The 23,714-nt window shown below is 36.7% G+C and overlaps 2 protein-coding genes across 2 annotated transcripts; both read right to left on the bottom strand.

Moving 5' to 3' along the window:
* Nucleotides 1–3,212: 3,212 nt before the first annotated feature.
* Nucleotides 3,213–6,146, bottom strand: LOC105442088. Its single transcript, XM_030982669.1, has 2 exons — nucleotides 5,812–6,146; nucleotides 3,213–5,327 (listed from the first exon to the last, which is right to left on the bottom strand). Exons 1-2 carry the CDS (start codon nucleotides 5,901–5,903, stop codon nucleotides 4,133–4,135), a joined length of 1,287 nt encoding a protein of 428 aa, XP_030838529.1. The 5' UTR covers nucleotides 5,904–6,146; the 3' UTR covers nucleotides 3,213–4,132.
* Nucleotides 6,147–14,085: 7,939 nt separating this feature from the next.
* Nucleotides 14,086–22,556, bottom strand: LOC105442083. The gene is made up of 8 exons (XM_011673891.2): nucleotides 22,387–22,556; nucleotides 20,266–20,349; nucleotides 19,302–19,552; nucleotides 18,222–18,303; nucleotides 17,739–17,783; nucleotides 17,085–17,162; nucleotides 16,540–16,651; nucleotides 14,086–14,546 (listed from the first exon to the last, which is right to left on the bottom strand). Exons 1-8 carry the CDS (start codon nucleotides 22,448–22,450, stop codon nucleotides 14,147–14,149), a joined length of 1,116 nt encoding a protein of 371 aa, XP_011672193.2. The 5' UTR covers nucleotides 22,451–22,556; the 3' UTR covers nucleotides 14,086–14,146.
* Between the last annotated feature and the right edge of the window lie 1,158 nt (nucleotides 22,557–23,714).

Here is a 23,714-nt window from a genome sequence, read left to right as displayed (position 1 = left end):
GAGGCCTCGACAAGTGACGATTAATTTGAATGCGAGTTGAGCAGTTTCTAAATTAAATGACATATCTATGAAACCCTTCGACCAAAATCCTAAATTAAACACAAAAACGGGAAAATCGAATGATAATTGGCATGGCAAAGCCGATCTGCGCTAACATAAATGCAAGGTAATGGAATTTGAATAACAAACTCGATCGCAAATTCGCCGAGAAATCCTATATGACGGCGTGGATATTGATGATGTGAGGGGCATTACTAAAAAAATATTTAAAAAAAACAAAAAAACACGAAATTGGCTTCGGTGTCCGTACGAGCAAAGTAATACAAGTAAAAGTAAAAATTGTTTTGATTTTTTTGTTGCTGTTGTTGTTTGTGCGTTGTATTGTAGTTTCGATCCAAAAAGACCTAGTAGTCATGGGTGTTCTTCATGATTGTATTGCTTAACTAAGTTGATGGATGTCTCACAATAGATTAAAAGTTAATGAAAATAAGACAGAGATGATGGTTCTTGTATCTCCTAAACTCAGACATCATCTTTCAGATAATATTTCTCTATCTGTATGTAATTCTCAAGTTGAGACATCCGATCATGTTCGTAACTTAGGGGTGATATTTGATTCTTCGTTGTCCACTAGCAAACAAGTTACTGCTTTGAGCCAATCTCTGAATTTTCACCTTTACAACATTTCAAGAGTGAGGAGATTTTTGACAGAAGAAGTGTGTCATCACGCTGTCCGTTCGCTAGTCCTTAGTCGGCTGAATTATTCCAATTCCCTTCTCATTAGTGCCCCAGTAACTGAAGTTCAAAGACTTCAGCGTATTCAAAACCGTGCTGCTCGTGTTGTTCTTCGAGCTAGGAGACAGGATCATGCATCACCCCTCCTTAGACAACTTCATTGGCTACCGGTCGAAAAAAGAATAATATACAAAACCGCACTGTTTGTTTACAAATGAACACATAATGTTGCACTTGAATATTTGTCTTCCTTGTTACAATCTTCTCGTCACTCCTCATATAATCTTCGCTCAACTACAGACACAACGGCTCTCCATGTGCCTAGATTAAAATCGAAGATAGGTGAGCGAAGTTTTCACTGCAGTGGTCCGGTTACATTTAATAGGTTACCTTGTGAATTACGATGTATTATGTCAATTGAAGTATTTAAGAAACATCTAAAAACACACCTATTTACATTGTAATTAACTGCATTATATTTTCTAGCATATTTTTGTTGAGTTTTAATTCATTGATGTATTTGTTTTGTAAAGCGCTTTGATCAGTTGTAAACTGGATATAGCGCTATAAAAGAAACAATTTATTATTATTATTATTGTGAATTCTCTCTCTCACTCTCTCTCTCTCTCTCTCTTTCTCTCTCTCTCTCTCTCTCTCTCTCTCTCACTTGCTCTATCTTTCTCTCTCTCTCTCTCTATCTATTTCTCTTTCTTCACCCCCAATGTCTGCATCATGGGCGACTCACCTTGGAACTGTGTCTTTCTCAATGTCATTTGAACTACATGACGCTTTCAAATCTTTTGCCCAATACCATGAAGGACAAGCCTTGGTCTAACCAAACTTTCAATATTTGTTTTGTTTAGAATAAAAACGAATTATTATCCCCATTGGTATGAGAACAATGTTTTTCCTTTTCATTACTATTATCGTCATTGTTACAACTGGGCTTACTATTGTACTCTTACTTCTGCTGTTTGTATCGTTATCATAGTTTTTAAAATATATTATATAACATTAAATATCCATTCATTCATTTATTCTCTTCCTCTCTCTCTCTCTCTCACTTTCTTTCTCTCTCTTTCTATATCTCTGTCTCTCTGTCTCTCTCTCTCTATATATATATATATTTATATATTTATTTGCTGCCCTCCTTATCTCCACACTCCGCTCAACTCCATATTTCTCTCTGATCCTGTTTGTTTTCAGCTGCTGATATATACTAGTTTTAATAATAACACAATGCATTACGGAGAATGCGTGTGTGGACGTTCTAGGGAAGACATTTTGAAACCGGAAATGACGATATAAATATAAGATATTCATTTTTGTGCTTTAATTTCTTGAAACTTTGTTTCGGTTTCTGACAAGGAAATATAATGCGGAAACTACAATGATAGGTAATTAAAAATAAGTATGCTTCTCAAAATACATTTATAATCATGGAATAAGTAAGCTGTTGCTGTGACCTATGCAAATACACTGTTGGTCATAATGGTGGAATAATTATTTTTTACCCCAATTTATTGAATGATTTTGACAATGATTTATTCCTAATAGATCTAGATAATAGTATACATTCTCAGATTTTATTGAATGACAACTGGGGAGTGTTTGTTTTGCGTGACTGCTAAAGCATGTGTGTGCTACTATTCTAATCAACTAGGGGACCTACGTCCTTAAGTCATAACTGACAGTAATGGGGATTGATGCCTCATAAAAGGGCACTAATATAGCACATCGACACGGTTTTGATCCTGGGGGCTCACAGTAACGAGGCCATTGCTTAGCCAACGAATCATGACTGTACGCAGCGGGCGCTAGGGTACGTCGACGCACCCACAAAAACCAAAAAAGAAACAAAGAAAATGCAATCATTTTTCAATAATTTATTGCATGTTATTATCTATTCTATTATCTAGATCTATTAGAAATAAATCATTGTCAAATTCATCAATAAATTGGGGTAAAAATAATTATTCCACCATTATGACCAACAGTGTACAATGCAAGACGCTGAAGAATATTAGCCCTATATCAGTATGTACTGCTGGTCTTTGTTAATACGTTTTAACGTCAATAACAAAAACAGAAATTCATATATTCATATAAAGCCAACTACTAAACTATTCATAAGCGTTGTAAATTTGATGTGTTTGTCTTTTTGGTAAGTCAAGAATGAAAGGTGGACTGGTTTGATTATAATTTTCGTTGAATACTTTTAGATGCAAGCTTTAATATGTGACTTTCTCAGGAAACATAAATCCGGACAAATCAATTTTCCCCATACTTAAAAAAAGACATCAAACGTAGGAAGAATATGAATTACTGTTTCCCTTTAACTGTATTTTATTTACCGCCTACAATTAGCATATTTCATGAATCAATGCGCATAATCATAAATAATCGCTATCAGTTACGATATGCAATGAAAGAAGTATGTACATAGACATAATTGCGCATGAATGTATGAGTGCATAGTTTGTTTGTTTGTTTGTTTGTTTATTTTATTTTAGCACGGTGGCATACTTCAGCCAATGGCTGTTCTTCAGCATGGCCGTGCGTATAAAAGGCAATCAAAATTTTTACAAAGAAACATACATTAACGATTAACATGATATACATACTAAGTTAAACAAAACATACACACATATATATATAATTGTAAGCTTATGTACAATCCCAGGAGAAGTAGAGACCAGGATAAAAATAGATTTTGTTTTTGTTGTTGCAATTACTTACAATGTACTTTGTCTCTTTCAAAACTATTAATTATCCACAGGGAATCTGTATGTGTATATACATATATTTCTTAAATGACCTAATCTAAATATGTACAACGGACGCACAGATTAAAGTTTAACATCCGTATAACAAATTATCAATAGCGTTCTAAATCATTGTGCAAAATATATATATATAGACATGTACAACATTGACAAAAAACACGCTAGAAAGTTATGATCACAAATAATGAATAGTATAGACGGTAAAAGCCGAAGAGTCTCAAAGTAATAGTGTAACAAAACAAAACAAAAAGGAACAAGAAAGAAAGATCTTAGCAAAATGCAAAATATTTAAAACATTTTGCTGTTGTCCATGCTTGACTTTGATTAATGCTGTCTACTGTCTAAATATGATAATTGACGTCCTTATATGCTCCACCTTTTTATTAGAGCAATGGATGTGGTTCCGTCTCAATCCTTACAAAGTGGGGTATCAGTCCGTATATGCAGTTGGTTGCCTAAGGTTTGAGGTTAGGTGATGGCACCGAACTCGGTGCTCCCTTGAATCCTAGTCCCCATTGAACTCTTTCGGACCGATCCCAGTAGAATCAAGGAGACGCCAGGAGCGGATTTTGTACGAGACCTGTTGACACCCATCATAGATGTCGGTTGAATCAATATCCATGGAATTTCCCACTTTGGCCTCCATACAAGGGATTGTCTATAAGTTCATCCGTTGGCACCGATTCTGTTTGATTGTTGAGTCCCTGCCCCACAGGTCTGTCACATCCATCTCCGTACAGAGGATTATCTATGAGGTCATTATTAGAAGGTGGGAATCCGGGTAGCTCACTGGACGCCTGTCCATCGGGTTTACCACTTTGGCCTTCATACAACGGATTGTCTATGAGCTCATCTGTGGCTGCTGATCCTTGTTGAGTACTAAATCCGTCATCACCAAGCTTGCCACTCTGGTCTCCATACAAAGGATTGTCTATAAGTTCATCCGTTGGCACCGATTCTGTTTGATTGTTGAGTGCCTGCCCCACGGGTCCGTCACATCCATCTCCGTACAGGGGATTATCTATAAGGTCATCATTAGGCGGGAATCCGGGTAGCTCACTGGACTCCTGTCCATCGGGTTTGCCACTTTGGCCTCCATACAACGGATTGTCTATGAGCTCGTCTGTGGCTGCTGATCCCTGTTGAGTACTAAATCCGTCATCACCAAGATTGCCGCTCTGATCTCCATACAAAGGATTGTCTACAAGATCATCTGGTGTATCAGCTTCTGATCGAGTGCTAAATCCCTGCCCAGTAGGTCTTTCATTCTGTCCTCCATACAAAGGATTATCTATAAGGTCACCTGTAGGTGGTGGTCCTGGGAGCCCATTGTGCACCTGTCCATCGGGTTCGTCCATCTTGCCTCCATATAAAGGATTGTCTATCAGATCATCTGGTGGCGCCGACTGTGATTGATTGTCGAGAGCTTCCTCATACAGAGGACTGCTGATGACAGAATCGATGGCATCACCTGTGCCTCGTGTAGGAATCAGATCGCGGCCTTCGTATACTGAGTTCTTGACAAGATTAGAACACACGGCACTGTTCGAGTTATTTACCTTGAAACCAGCAGCCGCCGACAAATTAGGGCCTTGATTGTCGTGTAGACCAACGTTCCTTTTGGTTTTTCCATTACCACCTATGGTAACAACCTTTAGGGGCTGTTGGCCGTTACTAATTTCAGAGTAGCACTCCGAGTCTGCAGGTAGCTTCGGGTATGAATATTGAACTTCAGAATCGCCTGCAAGAGATTTCGAAGCTCCTTTTCGTGGGACCACCTTCTCTTCTGGTTTGGTTGCTTGGTTCCTGAATTGAAAAACAACAGGCAAAAATGGAAGATGAAATATAAATAAGAAATATGTTTTTATTACATCATGTTATCCGCATCGGTATAAGAACAATCTTTATCCTTCTCATTACTATTGTCGTCACTATTACGATTCGGCTAACTATATTTAAGTACTGCTTATGAATTCAAGCATGTAATTCAGATACCATCTTAAAAGTTTCTTCAAACAATTTAAAGGGTTTTTTGTTGCTTCACAGTTAGAGGTGCATATAAATATTGTCTCGTCCATTATTTTCGAATTTAAATTTTAAGATAATATTTACATGTTCGATTATTTTTCGATTAAAAATGTTTACATTGCGTTTGTATATTCTCAACCAAATGTCCAAAACTCAAAAATACGCCTCAAACTAATTGAAATTTACGATTTATATTACATGCAAGGTGCTATGACCTTCTGTGACAATAACCATCAGTATATCTATTTATACGTGATCATACCTTCGCCGATAGCAATACAGCACAATTAGAACAACCAGAATGACAACGAAGAAGACAACAAGAGCAGACGTTACAGGGATAATCCACGACATGCTCCTAACCGGTGATGGAGTTGACGAAGCTGCAATACAAACAGATTTTAGTTCATACGGATTTGATTATATCTAAGGTAGCTTAAAAGTGCCGACGAGATTACGAAATAAGAGGACTAAGATGAGGAGACAAGGTGAAGGACGAGAAGACCAGTAGTTTGAACTCGGCAAGTCGACTTGTTTCGTACACAAATAAGATGACGACTTGTTTTAATCCTGTAACCCGAGTTAATTAGGACGAGGGGATGAGCTGACGAGTTGTTTTAATTCGGCAAGTCGACTTGTTTAGGACGAATGGCAGAGAACAGGAGTATGTGGGAACATGTTGCAATAAACCTCAGAAACTTGAAGAATATACAATAATAGCTAAAGAATTTACTGGTTCAAAAGAACATTTTATTTTCACTCTAATATTATCCAGATATGTTCTTTTAGATTTCATTTGTTTGATCTCATTTTCTAGAGAAGTACGACATTAAGGTAGGTGTAACTGGTCAACTACATTTAAACTCGAGACACAGTCCTCCTGGTCAATAATAGGTATTCATACTGACAAAAAAGTACAGAAGACTAATAATTTCATTTGATAAAACGATAATCTGATGCATTACACCGTTACATTGCCCCTTTGTTATGAATGTTTCAGCCTGGTAGGTATACATTTAACCTGTAGCAAAAATGGCCATTGTGGTTTTCTTTTACACATTCTCTTCAAAACAGATTTATATGATACACATTGTTTCAGTTGAGTTTGTTTTCATATTTTCCATCATCATTCTTTCATGAAATGAAATCGTACACCCTACTGTAGGATAAGAATACAAGGAAATAGTAGCATGAATAATATGATATGAAAAGACAGTGAGAAAATCATACAGATTAGTAAGATATACCCACGGTGTATGAAAACAAAATAATGGTGATATATGAAGGAATCTAGTGAAATATGAGATGTTACATACATTGTAATAATGGAGATGAAATTTACCTTCTATGTAAATGGTGGATTTGCCTGTCGCGCGAGAAGGGTCGTTTGTTTCGGAAGAGGAGTTACTTGTGAATGATTCAGTTGATGATGGTGTGGTTACAGATGGAACTATGTATTTCGAAAAGGCAGTACATTATTTGATGGCAATGACTTATCAAGAAATGCACCTGAGACCATTTTATTAGCCTAAATCCAGCCACACAATCTATGATCTAGATACGTTAGATATTTAATTAGGTGTTAATGTTCAATATGATGCACACTCGAGACACAGTCCTCTTGTAATTAATAGGTCTTTATACTGTTTCAATACTGTTTCATTCCTGCGTTATTATGATGCTAGCTTCGGATTAGCTTTTACTTCAACCTGATCATTTAACCTGCACCAATGGGACTATATTCATAACGAAGTTATGCTAAGAAGAATATCTTCAGTTTCAGTTGAGGTTGTTTTCATATTTCTCATTATCATTCCTTCATGAACAGAGATCATACATACACCTTTCTATGTGATATAAATACAAGGAAATAATAGCATACTATCGCTCAGATATACCCGTGCAAAGTACTACACAAAAGTGGAGGTGATATATGAAAGAATCTAGTAAAATATCAGATGTTAGATAAATTGTAAAAATGAAAACAAAAATTAACTGGAAAGGATTTGGTTGATTTGCCTCTAGCGCTAGAAGGGGCGTTTGTTTCGGAAAAGGAGTTTGGTGTGAATGACTTAGTTGATGATGATGAAGTTGTTACAGATTGAACTATGTATTTTGAAAGAGAGTACATTAAATGAGATCGCAATGACTTTCAAGAAATGAACTTGAGACAATTTCATTAGCCTTAAGCCGACCGTTCACCATTATGATCCGGTTTTTGAATAATATGCAGTAGCATCTCATATGAATATTCGAACTTGTAAAATCATAATGACCGAGGATCTGATTAATAAAATACGAATTTCAAGGGATTTTAATGATTCCTTAGAGGTAGAATAGGTAAATTGCCTCACAATCGTAGCGACGTCAGACCAGTATTCCGATTGTCTACAACGTAAAGCCGATTTGGTTTTTGATATTTATAGTAAAACAATGTGTAATTTAAAATTATTATTGTTAGCATTGTTATCATTATTTAGAACCTAAATCCGGAAAATGTTGTTCGTTGAGACTTTTATATCTGATATAATTGCAATTTGTTTTGACAATCGATCACAGGAGGGTCGTGGAGAGTGCCTAGGCGTCACATTTTTACATGGTTATCCGCACATGACATTGATATAATACGTAATTTGAAAAGGGTTCCAAACGACAATACAAAAGAATATTGACATCGCACTTGAGTTGATTTCTTGCAAGCACTTGCTATCGTCTTAGTGCTAAATCTATATAGAATGCACTTGATTGTTTTTTTTTATTTAATGTTATTAATGAAGCTGTTCTTTTTAGATTCATACAGATTTAGTTTAAATTTGTAGGTCGAACTTTATGGCATTACGAGCACCTACTTCTAGGGTAATGTCCTTTTTAACTTCTTACCTATGTATGGTATTTCATATATTTGAATCAGGTTTACTTTGATTAAAGGAGGTACACCTCCCCTCTTGGCAATGAATGTTATCTGCAATAATAAAGAAAGAAAGAAACAAAGGAGAACAGAAATATTCAAATTTCCCAAACGGATTTTTAATTGAATTCAAAAGAGACATCAATTACACATGCATATATACTATTATATAAAATCCAGGTTAGCTTTTTTTAAAGCCTGATAATTCTCAACTCGTTTTAAAACAGATACGAAACTGATCCACGACGCCCATGAAAACAAGGTATCAATACATGTATTTCGTGCAATGTAAATATTAATCAGTGTGGTGCTGTACATGTCTTGTATTTATTTAGGCCGTTCTAATGGAAATAATATATACAAACATGAAATCTGTCTTTTGTTAGCATACATGAGACATGCAAATATTTTTTTTAAAAGTAGAACATAATTCCTTGATGACAAACCTCAACATCCATTGTGCTTGCACATGAGTAAGGAACGACTTCAGTAACTGGCATCGGACTTCCCATACCAACAACTGTAAATGCAGGTTCACTTGCTTCCCTGCAAACCTTGACCGATATGGATGAATCAACCCCCGCTAATAAGTATCCAAAAGATACATTTCCTCGCGGTGATGTGAAAGTGTGTGGGATGGAGAATGTTAACATGTCACCTGGACTACGTGCAGACGTGTTTGCCATTAGAGCCCCTGTATATAGTTTGAAGAAAACAAGTTGAAATTGCAATAGGTCCCCTGTATCCTTTCGATAGGAAAATACAATACTTATTATTATTTTTGTTTTACCAAGAAGTTTTAAGAGCTGGACAAAAGCTTACAAAAGCATATTTTCCTTTGGAAGTGGCATGTTAGTTTGCAGCTAGGCAGGACTCTTTTGTCTACGTACCTACAAGGAAGCTCCAGGTAATGCCTATGTCACATATACACCGGGCCCCGTACGATTTTTCCTACCCGGCGGCGAGCCGTGGGTTTCAGAGACCGCACGGGACCCTTCTGATTTTCATTTCTACGGTGCAGTGAACTTTGTTCTCTGACATCCGCGCCTCCTGCATTTAAAGCTGCGTTTTTAAATTGGGTATTTACAAACAAAACTCTTGAAGGGGGCCATTGGGGCACCATCCGGAGCCCGCATGGGTCCCATACGGTGCCCCACGGGCCCTTTATGGGCCTTCTACAGCCTAACGGTCAGAGGAAAACGCCAGCAGAATTGAAAGCAGTCAACTCAGCACCACGGAGCCCGTACGGCTGTAAAAGTTGTCCCGACGCCCGTAGGAACTGTACGGAAGCCGGCCGCACACCAGCAACACAATTCCCAAATTCCCCGGAGTGTATATGTGAAACGGCATTAGAACATGCCTGACATATTTTCTCCTAGAAGCATCGAATATGGTACAAATGGAATGAGCTAGACATGACTCCAGCTCTTAAAACTCATTGGCTTTACTACCGCGCAAATGTACACAAGAATAACAATTTGGTCCTATAGTTATACAAGGTAACTTTGTATAATATCTTTTAGTGTGGGCTCTGTAATGTTTATTTACACAGCATTGTATTCATACCTTGGCAAAGAAGGACAAATATGTGCAAAACACCTTTCCAAAGGATGTAAACACAGAGCACCGAAAGAACATAGGACCTCTCGCAGGAAAGTGCTGCCACTTCATTTTTATAGACACAGCTGTTTTTTGTACGTCACGCTAAGCCAATGGTCTTATTTCTGAGATTTGTTTGCAATGGTAAAAGGGATATAATAATTCAAACAAGTAAATTCAATGGATATATTATGAATTTGGTTTCTCATGTTACTCGTTTGTAAACAGTCAAAGGCTGACTAGTCAACACATGTGTTTCAGGAAGAGGCAAATACGTTTCAGTTAAAAGTTTACCACGTACCGTTGTCGATTGTCCAGCTCCCTTTCACCTTAATGATTCCACATGTGCCATTTGCAAAGTCACATGACCAATCTATTAATATAAAGCAAAGTTAGAATATTGTGATAGGCAAAATATACATGTACGCATTACCTCACGCTAAAACAAATATTGGAAAAGTATTATTAACTATTAAAAGCCCTCGTTCATGTCGGGCATTTCAGGCCACATAACTACAGTCACAGCCATTTGAAGGTTAGCTCATGGCGGTTCATGAACCCGGTGGCCCACGAGACCGACGACCCACAGAAATGACAATGTCGCTCTTCCGTGCATTTCTGAAAATTATATCTGATTTTTATACGAGTCAGACAGTTTGAGAGATGGCTTGTGCGGTTATAGCAACTTTTTAAAGGATTCAGGAGACCGATGTGGTGGGCCTCGTGGGCTTTCTATCTAGGCTGCTAATCTATAGTGAATATCTCAGTCAACTGTAACAATATTGTTATCTAGATTGAAACAAACTGTAATTGTATTTACTATTTTGGTATAACAAGAGTGGAAGAGTGAACAGGTGACAGGAACATGTTTACTATATTTCCTTATTAGAATGCATTTGTGATTAAATGATTAATGTACCACAAACATTGAATGGGAAAAAGAAATATATATTCATCGGTTTCATTGAAAGAGAATGATAAAGGTTAACAAAAAAAATATGCCTGAGCAGCAATCGAGTGTATCTAATCAGTGAGTTAATTTACCTGGATCAACAGCTGAACAGAGTCCTGTGCAGATTATCGCGAAGATAGCCATCCGTTCATAAAGTTCCATGCTGGATTGTTCTGTGTACTCAGATGATAAATAACGACGGACATAAAAGTGCATAGATCTTAGCTGTACAGCAGAGCATATTGTGAATTCGCCTTCATAATCATGTCCGGCTGGATTTGTAATAGTGAAATTATTTGCGACGGCGTATATCTAAAAGGAAACACTTGATTGCTGTATTTCCGTCCTTCTTATGTCTGTTCCTGTTTGATGGTTTTTTTCCACAGTGCGTGACATCGCATTAACTCCACGAATGGTTGTGATATTTACTTAAATAGCTCGTAATCTGTGGCATTCAACCAAGTGGAAAGGGGTTGTGTTTATTGACATGCGATATCGAAACCTGTCTTCATTTTGATGAAAAAACATATTAAACTTCCCATTGCCAGGTCTACATTTAAACGAATGTACTTTTATGAAAGGTTAAGTGTTGGACATGTGATCTTTTCCTCTACATATAGCTGGACGTGTAAAGACGCATTTCACGTGTTAAGTGTTAGACTGTTAAACAATATTATTGAGAGAATAAAAATAACCATGTACAGGGGTATGTTCTCTGTCCTTGTCAAATTTCTATTATCTGCGAAACTCTCTCATTCACTCTTTTCCTTCAACCACCCTCTCTCCCACTCCACCCTCTCTCTCTCTCCCTCTTTCTCTCTCTCTCCCCCTCTCTCCCTCTCTCTCTCCCCCTTTCCACCCTCCCCAGTTTCTCTCTCTTTCCGTTATGTGTCTGTCTCACTCTCTCTCTCTCTCTCTCTCTTACCTGTTTTTTACATCTTGCGAGATTTTATGTATGTCTTTGGTCATTGTTTTTTTGACCAATTAAAAAATGCAAATTATACCAGTGTAATAATAAATAGTAAGCATAACACAAATTTGAGGTAAAAGATTCTACTTCCCAGTGTTCATGGGTTCATTCAAGTGACCTATCGCCAACCACCCCCCCCCCCCCCAATGAACCTACATATCAAACAGCCACACAGAAAACCCATAATTTCTCTCTAACAAGTTCACAACTTGCTCTCATATGAACGTGAGGAAAAGCAGCATTGATTCAGAAGATGGTGATGCCTTCGTGATAACGTGTTGACGTACGAAAAGAAATGTCAACACAACTAATGTTTTCTTTCTTTCCTACGCAATCATTTGCCTTACCATGCTTCTCAATACCTGTTGAAGTTCGATACCTTGACGGACTGTAAATAGATGTTCAGGTCCAATTATTTAGACCTTGAATTTGGTGTTTCATTTCGAAGGAGGTAACAGTATTGCATTGTGTTATAGCATGTAAGAACGACTTCCTCATTTAAAGGCCACTTAATATCAAGCAGAGGTTCTTAGATCATGATATCCACTGAAGTCTTTTGTCATATAATTTGTTTGATTTATCAAGCAATCCTTGCCAGGTTAAACAATCTTAAGCTTCCGTTTGATGAATGGTATACTTGTATTGTCATAATATTTGACGTAATGATCTTAAGGAGACAGGAGTAAATAATGAGTAAAACATGTTAATTTACATCATATCTGTCTTTTAATTAATTTACTTGAATATGTTGAATGAAATTCAAAATGGTATTTGAAGGCATAAAAGAGTTTTCGAATTGTAAATCGTTTGACCATTTCCAATATTATTGAGCTATTTTTAATGTGTAGTTAAAATACAAACATCATTCTCGAACATGCAGGTACTTTATACACATAATATCATATTTTAAAAATACAAACAATTTGTTTGTATGCGTTTACCTTATAAACATTTATATATCATGTATTTAACTGTTTTCCCGATTCGAATGATAATAACGTATCTGCACACGGCACACTTACAAACTTACAAAACATGTAACTATTTCTATGTCTGTAGTAACACACCACATATGTGGCATAACTCCTTCGGTATACATAAATCAACCATGGACCTATGAATCAACATACACACACGCACACGCGTGTACAATTACACCTCACAAACAAAGACAATATAGAAAGTTCGTAGTTCATTATTTACACTATAACATGAACCAACAATAGTGCAGTTCTTCTTTTCGAAACTAAAAGTGGTGTATACTTAAAAGGAAATACAAATCTTACGTTGTTTATTACAGTTCATCTAAACATTATGAATTGAGAGTGAACATTAAAAGGTCGCAGCAGTAGATATGATTGAAACGCAAATACCAACATTCAATTTAATTGTTCAGATTATATTTATGACAGAGGAAATAACAAAGGAGAAGGCAGACTTGTATACATTTTAAAAAAAATAACAATAAACATAATAAGCTTATAAAACCAATACATAACAAGGTTATACTATCAGTTATAAAGACTTTATAATGCGCAACATATCCACCCAGAGGGTCCTTAAGGCGCTTAAAATGAGCTACATATACACTACACTTAGACAAAAGTATGCTTACATTACATTATCCATGGTAAACAAAGATGATATTAGTTAAAGTTGGCCATTGGATAAGTTTTCAGACTGGCCTAGAAATTATATACTTATTTACAGTCCATACGTGTGTTAGGGAAACTGTTCCACAATCGGGAGCTGCTGAGTCAAATGCTCGACATACTCTGACATATATATATATATATATATATATACAAAACAATGTCATAGCGGGGGATTACCCTGTGGCACCAGTCCGACAAGGCTGCTTACATTTCATAGGATATTTATACTTACTAAGTATCCGCAGCCTTATTGGTATATTTATCATTTAGGTATACTTCCAAAGTATTATATTACAAGTATTTTATAAATCACGGGTTTTTCGCTGACTAGGAATTTGGATACGAACTTTAAACTACACCGCGAAATACAGTTAGGTTTATAGCCACTATTAGTATACCTGCACAGTTTCGCATTTCGTTTTCCCGAGCTAGTAAGACCAATCACCCCCCCCCCCCCCCAATTATTCAGTGCTCCATCCAAGAGCATGGTGAAGTTACGCTACGCCACTAGTCTCAGTTTTTGACAACTGCATACAATGCATTACCCCTGACTTGCTGAAAGCGAATATCACCTGGTCCATCCCCATCCTCTTCGTTACTCTCCTCCTGATCATTGCCCGACCCTTCGTAGAGTTGGTTTTTTATGAGTGACTCGCTTGCACCACCCTCTTCTCCTCGTGGCGTCGCGTCCCCGCTCTCATAGACAGGGTTCCCAACAAGATCGGCGCTCATGACGTTGCTCCCGCCCTGAACCTTGAAAGCATCAGCAGCAGATGTAGATGGCGTGGTGGCATTCACATTCCCGTTGACTGTCCCATCATCCCCGTTCCCTAGTTTGTCGGTTTCTTGGTGGTTTCGTAAATCCGCGTAATATTCGATATCTGGTTTTGGCTTCTTGGTTTCGTTGGGTTTCCTTTGTTTGCAGAAATATGTAAATATGGTAAAAGAAGAATACACTATAGGTCAAACTGGTTGTAGAGCCATCTTTTAATTCAGAGTTTGCAGGATTATAGGAATAAAAGTCTCCCGACGTTAACCCCTTTGACATGGGGATGGGGGGATGTGGAAGGGTAAGAACGTCTTGAAATATGCCATTTCCCCCCTCTTTCACTTCTTTCCTTGTGTATACATTTATTTTTGCTTGCCGTTATTCTACTACACTTTTTTTAAAGTGGGACTTCACTACTGGTAACTACTTGCACCCCATAGTCCCCTTGTTCTTATGTTAATTAAGAGCTGATTTGATGAGATAACCACCTGATAGACTTTAACACAATATTTTGGTGATAATCGAGCGGCCAGGTTTAACAAAATTACTGTAACATAATTATCTGGAATCCGTTTACACCTTCAAATTGGTGGCGGAAGGCAAACGTGCATTAATGTTTTGCCAAAGGTCGTTAGTGCCAGGCTGGGATTGGAACATTCAACCGATAGACAGCGAGTTTGCGAGTAATGCGAACTATGAACCACTATTCCACTACACCTGTATTATTTTAATCTGTAGCAGTGATGCGGACGCCAAAGACACCACTTCATTGTTTTAAAGAATAAGAAACGTATACGGATGGTTTAATTGCTACTGTTTTATATGTCTAATTCGTTATACCTATGTACCGTAGACCCTCCACCATTCGTTCTTATAATACAGCCTTGCATGTAGTTCCACTAGACATAACATGAAACTTCTGTCGTCTACACAGGATTACAATTTGTTTAGTTTATAATTATACTTTTAGTTTCTATGTCTTCGCGTCCTTGACCTTCTACTTCTGCTCCTAATTCTACGTCAGTCTTCTTATATGTTTGCTAATAATAATAATAATAACAATATTTAATTTTGATATAGCGCCTAATACAACTGTCTCTTAACAATTATACTATTAGGCGACGTTGTTCAATTTTAGATACAGTTACATCATTAAACATAACACAATTGCCTCTATTTTCAAAATATCAACTGAAGGTTAATATAAAGACCCTTTTGCAATTCCCAAAGAAACCATTTCGCAAATTTCAATAGATGACGAGCATAGCTATTGAGCTTGCCTTAGATTGATTGTTCGACTCTAGATGCGATCGTGTTAAAATGTTAACAGAAAACAAGTGTTGCCCTTATTTGAGAATCCTTCCCATCTTGTACTTCTCTCCCCCAAAAGTGATACTACCTGAAGACAATATTGATCAATCGTGACAATTAAAATACACTAAGGTATAGCAGACAGAAGTCATTTCTGATTTATGTAACATCTCATTTCATGTTGGCTCATTTCAAAAGCTGGCATCTTCTTCTTATCGAGTCACTACACAAGTCCCTTCCAGCGGTGTAGTGACTCGATAAGAAGAAGATTCCAGCTTTTGAAATGAGCCAAAAGCTGGCATAAAAGAACGTGTTAAACATGCTGTAGGTTTGTTGCGACACGTTTGTATAGACTTACGCGAATTAAGCCTTTTGGTGGGTGGTTTGAACTAGACGATTTCATTTTACCTTATTCCTCACCTATTGGTCAAAATGTGTGAATTTTACAGTGACTTAGTACGTAATTCGAACATGATTCAGGTGTGAAATACATGAGTGTTTTGAACGTGCCCTTGAGTTGATTTTTCGATTGTGCTTTATTAACCAAAAATTGAACAGAAATCAAAATTGAGTGGGAAAGATATTGTTCTGGAAAGCGTTTCACGAAACTGTCATTGGTACAAGTTCACCGACATCCAAATGAAGCGCGGGTTATAATTTAAGACACGTCTCAACTGATGTCAGTGAACTTATTGTGGCGGTTTCGTTGAACTACATCCTTGTTACTCTATGGTTATCCTCAGTTGTTGTCACCCTCGAGTAGCTGATAGGTAGGAAGATTACTTTTATCCTAAATATAATTGTTTTAGATACGGTTTCATCTTACCTCCTTCGATAGGCGAAAACCACTATAACAACAAGCAGAGTGATGATTAACAAGACAGCAATTGTAGCTATTACAGGAACCAGCCATGGTTTGTCCTTACCATTTGAAACATCTGTAATTAATATTAAATAATATTCACGTTTATTTAACACTTAATACTAGGATTTCAAGCGCTTTACCTTATCATTGTTATTACTCTGGTCGTTGGATCATTTTGCAAAATTCGTACATATAAGAGTTTACAAACACAACTCCCTGAGAAGAATTTCGGCCAAGCACCATTTCAAAAGTTACTTATCCACTAGAACACGATTTTTAAAAACTAAAAGCTATGGTTATGATTACCCAAATTTTATGAGAGCAAATGGTGAAATAAACAAGACAGACTGTAAGTTATTATTTATTAATATTATTATTTATATTATTATGATATGATTATTATTTTTTATTATCATTGTTATTATTACTATATTCTAATGTTTATTCCCCTGATCTGCCCTAGCTTTAAGACTTTCTTATCTGAAACTTGGTTGAAATAGACTTACCTCCTACAGCCGGAGTGGGTGGGTCTCTAGTAGGCCTTGTGGTAATTGTACCATCTGTAGACATTGATGTTTGCGCTACTGATGGTAGAAAGAACAGAATGTATACCTCATTATCTTGCTCAGAGATCTTCTTTCAATAAATACCTTTTCACTGCAAGTTTTCATGTAAATCTCAACAAGATTTACTTACTACTACTACTACTACAACTACTACTTCTACTAATGCTACTACTACTACTACTACTACTACTACTACTTCTACTACTACTACTTCTATTACTACTTCTACTAATGCTACTACTACAACTACTACTACTACTACTACTACTACTACTACTACTACTACTACTACTACTACTACTACTACGAATACGACTACTGCTGCTACTACTACTACTACTACTACTACTACTACTAGTACTACTACTACTACTGCTACTAATACCACTTTTACTACTACTACTTCAAATACTACAACTACCAGTTCTGCTTCTTTACTACTACTTTTACTACCACCACTACTACTACTACTACTACTACTACTACTACTACTACTACTACTACTACTACCACTCTAACTGATGCAGCTACTACTCCTACTATTCATCATATTAACATCGATTCTAAAATCAAAATACTAGTATTTGTACACACCTTCGACTGTAGTAGGAGGCATCGTGCCAAGTGTTGTTGGGACCTCTGTGAATATAATAATATGAAATGTGTGGTACATGAAATACCCATGACAAATAAGGATATGATAATCAAAGTCGGGCAATTAGACAATCTTTCAGGTGTTACCGATTTAAAATTACACAGCCCTTAATTCCATGTTTTCATAGAATTTTACCACTTGAAAACAATATTACCTAATTACTACTTATTTGGCACATTCCTATCAAGTGAAACTGATATACACAAAAAAAAGAGGAAAAAACGCAATCATTCTAAAATCCCGGGCTGACTCAGCCTCTCTTTCAAAATGTAGGTGAGATAGAGGCTTAAGGCCGAGTTATCCCGGATCCGTTGTATGTTAATGATTACCGTATGATAAGGTCGAAAAAGACAACATTTCAATACAAAAGCAACATAATGTTCTAGAGTACTGAAATTTATCCATGTACGTTGACAACTTACCTACGTAAGGCGTTTCATATATCTGGATGTTATCTAACCTGATTAATGGTGGTACATCAAGCCTTGTAGCGTTGAAAATTATCTGCAAAAATCAATCACACAGTACATGATATAATGGAAATCGTATTGGCTAAAGGATATAATACATTTCTATAATTTAACAATATGGTGGATACTTTAAATCCTGTTATCAACCTTTACACTGCTCCTGAGATTATAAATATTGAAACGAATGAGTTTTCAAGTATTAATTAATGTTTGGTGAATTGCTTCATTATTAGATCAGGTCAGAAATATATCTCTCGGAACAATCCGTGGGAAACTCGAAAGACGCCTAGAAAGCGTCCTGGCACTATCCCCTCAACTTCACTGCTACTATGTAAAAATGTCACATGCATATTCACCTGTTCTACACATTTTGACGTAATAGCAGTGAAGGGATGTTCATTTGTCTACCACAGCAATTGTTGAGGGTAGAATGAGGAACTGTATATTTTGTCCTCTTTCTTTGTCTGTCATGTTCATAGTGACTAATATTCCCTCAACTACACCAGGGTCGAGAGTGGCAATTTGAGATTAATGTCTCGCAAAAGTAAAGGGTATTGGTTGTCCTGTATGTTCCGCCCTATACAGGTTACAACGTAGGGGTACAGAATTGTAGAAGTAGGTCAGACAGTTTCGATAAAGCCAATGACCTTCGACCATTGTTGACATGGTTCAGGGAACTCGTATATATATTCTATGGTCATATTCATTGGTTATATTCATTGTCATATACTAACTTCTCGACTTGCTTGAATATCAACTTCCGAGTGTTTCAAAAGAGATGACACTTGATTACAATAAAGAATAGGCAATAATTTAGTCATCAAAATATACTACCTTAGGCATTATAATCCGGTATCTCGCTCCCCATTATGACATGATTGTGAAATATAGCCCCTTCCCCGCCCCCGCCTCTCATTTGCCTATAATTGTTGTATTATTCTGTACACGTCGCTGCCGTTAATAGGGAATATTTAGCACCTAAACTCCTTGTCATATAAACATGATAAAATAATAACTTATAAAACTACACACCTGTACATCCATTATGTTTGCACATGTATAAGGGATCAATGTCGAAGCATCGAGAGGAGCTGATTGGTAAACCAGCAGTTGTTCCACGGGGTCGCGGTCTCCTCGGCAGGCCGAGACCAACAACACCGTGTCAACACCAGCAATAAAGTAATCAAAAGACACGTTTCCATGTGGTGACGTGAAGTTGTATGGAATTGAGAACACAAACATGTCACCGGTAACGCTTGTAGATACGTCTGCTGCGAGCATTCCTGTATTTGTGATAAACGGTTGAAATACATTGGCAGAGACAGTACGACCAATCAATAATGTGATTACATTCAATCATATACGTATAATTTGTTATTCAAATTCGTCTTGGTTTAATACTTCGTTAATACTTAAACTGTTTTCTTAGAAGTTTGTTTATATCGTTTATTTTACCTTTTTAAATTAATAATATACAGCAGTTAGCACATATGACGTACTTTTATTATGGCTAAAAAAAGAAGGTTGAATTCTAATACAGGCATGAAGGTTAATATAACTGTATGAACTCATTTTCATTCTTTGACGCGATTGTAGAGGGATCATGGAACGGATGTCCCTGAAAGGGATTGCTGTTCAAATTGCCAAGACATTAGAAATATGGCTAGAAATAGCTTTAAAAAAGAATTGGACAAATTGTCAGTGCACATTAGAGTGTCTTGTTGTGAAGTGCCCATGTCTGTGTGTAGCGGTGTTCATTTAAAGTGATTCATCAGCAAGACTCGGTCAACTTTTTATCATTGTAATTATGTCAACTATCTCAAAAGGTTCTTTCAAACTGTACTTGTATGACCTAGCGTTCAAATGTTTCTTTCTATAAATGTGAGCTATCGCAAATTGCGGATATCGATTAACAAAAGCATACTCAAAGGGAGTGTAATGTACACAGGAAAAAAGGAAAAGAAAAAAATCAACAAAATCTTAAACAACTACCAACCATTTCCATTAAACGAAACTCTTGTCCAGATACCCTGCAACATTTCAATTCCGCAATCATCCACTGCAAAGTCACAAGACCAATCTAAAGATAAAAAAAGGAAAAACAAATTGATTTTAAATAAAATGCAGTGCATACTTCGAAAAATATTTGCCAATGTGAAGTTATTTTAGAGCGTATCCTCAACAAATTGCATTAATATTTCTCGATCGCCAAGGTTTTCGAGAAATCAACTCTAATAATTATCAAATTGTATTGCCATATAGAATGTCCTACACAAATCCTGTTTGAGTTAGGTATAGCACATTTCAAAAGGTGTTGGAAAAGACTACTGAAGTTGGCCAATGTAGAAAGTTTGTCTGGAATCTCCACAAAATGCGAACAAATGAACAGCGTCGATTTTTTTTCCTTCTCTTTTCTGCTTCCTTTTAAAATGGTTAATACAATATGAATTCGGCGTAAATATTCAAAAATGAACGTCACATGCCTTTAAGACTAAAACAGCAACAGGTCGATTTCGCGAAAGTCTTTCCAATCGTGTTAGTTGTCCGGTTTCAATAACCATAGGAAAGTCGGGAACATCAATACAGGGAAGAGCCTTTGATATATATATAGTAATTTAATGCACGATGAGCATTAAATGTTATTTTCTGGTCCCATTTATCCTGTCAATGTTAACCATTCACATTTGATTGTTATATTGAATTTTGTTTGGATAACAAACTTCAAACTCAAACTCATATATATATTTATATGTATACAAGTCGTAGTCCGGTGGATAAGTCTTTGGACTGTAGATCACATGGTTCGCTGTGATTTTAAACGTCATATTTCTCGATCGCCAAGGTTTTCGAGCAACCAACTCAAATAATTATCAAGTTGTATTGCCATATACAATATCCTAAACAAATCATGTATGGGTTACGTCATACCGTCATTTGGCAAAGCATTTATCTAATTTTCCCACTGCCCCCCAAAAGTTAAATGGGTAATGATAGGGAGGATTTTCTTGAATGCTGTGAGCACCGAAATCGCGCGCCATGGGCACCTTGCATGTAAAATATATGCGCTATAGAAATTTCCAATACTATGAGTACATCTATGATGTCTCTAGTAAGCGCTTTACACTATTACTTTGTCATCGGATTCAACCCGCACACAACTCTTACAAAACATGTTACTACCATGGTATTGCCATGGTAGAGTACTTCCACGGTACTACATGTAGTACTACAAACAGTACTAAAGACAGTACTAGTATGGCTCTTAATATGTAGTGTACCGTCATAATTGAAATGGTATTACCATTGTATATGTAATATGGCAAAAATACTGTGACCACGAACCGTTTACTGTGGTATTTTTTGGATAATGAAATGCATTCACATGCATTTTCCACTCCCGGAAATAATTTCAACCTAGCGCCTATTTAAGACGATCGCAATACTGAACAAACTACATTACTAACACCTGGTTGTAGTGAAGCTATGTAGAAAAAGTTGTCTCGCTTAAGGACAACAGTGTTAGGTCGGGCATGGAACCCACGGCTTCGCACCTCTAGTCAAGTAACTCAACCACTCGACTGAGAAATGTCTATGGATTATTAATCAATCTGCCAGCCCTGAACGAAATAATTGACAAGGTCTTCAACTCCTTAACCAATCAGCCAATACCTTTTGCAAATGTGACGTAACAATTGTTTTCAATACGGTTTATGTACAACACTATCGTGAAGACTTTCTAAAATGAACTTGGGACAGGTTACATCTTTGAAATGTGCGAACATGACTGATGACGATGACGCATTACGTAATCAAAACATGTTTTCGATAATAATAATAATAATAGTGGGTTCTTGTATAACGCTCATGTCAGTCAGATTTGACCCTCCTGGCGCTCCCGATTATTACCCTGGCTTTAGCACGGCTGCCATACGGCGCTCTAGCATTTCAAGGAATAAATTCCTACTAGGTACCCATACCAGAGACGTCATATCCTTTGGGATAGTCTTACACTATCATGAAATTAATGTAAATATGGAATGTTTCGAATTACAATTAGGGTTAGCCTCTCCAAATGAATATACTGTTAAATGTAAGTGATGAAAATAAAAATATTTACCAGGTTCAGCAGCCGCAGACAATCCAACGAAAATCATCACAAAAACAGCTACTATCCGCTCCATTTTTAGACAATCGTGAAAACTAGAGCTAGCTAAAATGATAATTCCCGAAGAGATTTCACTAATTACAATGGGAAAGAGTCAACCAAGCTGTTAAGAGATCAGTATATTTGTGTCTTTCGCTGTTTTGATGCAATTGCATTTGCCAGATGATTAATTGGTCATATTTGGTTTAAATTATTAAACTTTTTGATTAAAACATATCTCCTCAGGCGGAAATATTTGTATCGACGCTGTTTACATTGCATTCCACAAATACCTTATTTTGTTTGAAAAAGGCAACAATCGCATTTTTACTGACTATGGGCACAACAATAAACACTTTTAAAGGTCATATATGATTATGAGTCATAATCCTTTTCGAAGGAAGGGAAGAGCAGCTTGAGAATGAAGGTAAACTATGTAATGTGTATGTTTGTATAATACATTGTAATGATCAAGCAATGATGATGCGAATTCTAATCTTCTGGACTCCATTCCCCTCTCTTTCTGTCTCTTATTCTGTCTCTGTCTCTCTCTCTATCCCTGCTTAATTCTCTCTCTCTCTCTCTCTCTCTCTCTCTTTCTCTGTTTCTCATAATCAGTCATTTTTGTCAGTGTTTGTGGTTATTAGTTTCTCCTATGTTGTATGCATTTGAAGAATTTAAAGGGGATCTCTTCTATGATGATATCGGTCATTTTTGTAAGTGTTTGTGGTTATTAGTTTCTACTTTAGTTTGGTTTAATATTTTATTACATTTACCCCTTATGCCTACAACCTCCCCCCTCCCACTGCCACCCCCTTCTCTCTTTCTCCTTCTTCCTCCCTTCCAGCCCCTATTTTTTGTTTACAAATGTCCCCCATTACAATTCATTCCCATGCCGCTATCTCTGCCTGTTTATTTGTCAATAAATTCATGACACTTTCTGATTATGATAATGCGTTCTTACTCATTATTTCATTACACATTACAAAAATTAAGCCGCCACAATGTCCGTCTTAGTATACAGAAACGAACATCTGTTAATTGCTGTGATGAATAGCATCACAGAAGAGATGCCCTTTAAATACAACAAATGCATACAATAAAGGACCAACCAATAGGCCATTTCCGCTGTTCAATCAAATTTAATGCATGAATCTTTGTTAAAGAGAAGGTTGAGTTCTGGGAAGAGATGAAGAATAATTTGTGAGCGTTATCTTTCTTATTATGCAAGTGTGGAAGAACATTAGATAAGACATGTTCCCTGAAAAGCATGGCTCTTCAAATGCCTTTATATTCTAAAT

Source organism: Strongylocentrotus purpuratus, unplaced genomic scaffold, assembly GCF_000002235.5.
Source record: "Strongylocentrotus purpuratus isolate Spur 01 unplaced genomic scaffold, Spur_5.0 spur5_scaffold_13, whole genome shotgun sequence".
In the NCBI taxonomy this organism is placed as follows: domain Eukaryota; kingdom Metazoa; phylum Echinodermata; class Echinoidea; order Camarodonta; family Strongylocentrotidae; genus Strongylocentrotus; species Strongylocentrotus purpuratus.
Note: the sequence above shows the minus strand (reverse complement) of the source record. Positions and strands in the feature narration are given on the sequence as shown.

What these genes read in the sequence shown, in the direction of transcription:
- LOC105442088 (XM_030982669.1), bottom strand. Translation starts at nt 5,903, where the DNA reads ATGTCGTGGATTATCCCTGTAACGTCTGCTCTTGTTGTCTTCTTCGTT. An exon ending in CTGTATTGCTATCGGCGAAG is followed by an intron (nt 5,328 to 5,811) that starts GTATGATCACGT and finishes TTTTCAATTCAG; the next exon opens with GAACCAAGCAACCAAACCAG.
- LOC105442083 (XM_011673891.2), bottom strand. Translation starts at nt 22,450, where the DNA reads ATGGAGCGGATAGTAGCTGTTTTTGTGATGATTTTCGTTGGATTGTCT. An exon ending in CAAACATAATGGATGTACAG is followed by an intron (nt 18,304 to 19,301) that starts GTGTGTAGTTTT and finishes TGATTTTTGCAG; the next exon opens with ATAATTTTCAACGCTACAAG. An exon ending in ATATGAAACGCCTTACGTAG is followed by an intron (nt 17,784 to 18,221) that starts GTAAGTTGTCAA and finishes TTATATTCACAG; the next exon opens with AGGTCCCAACAACACTTGGC.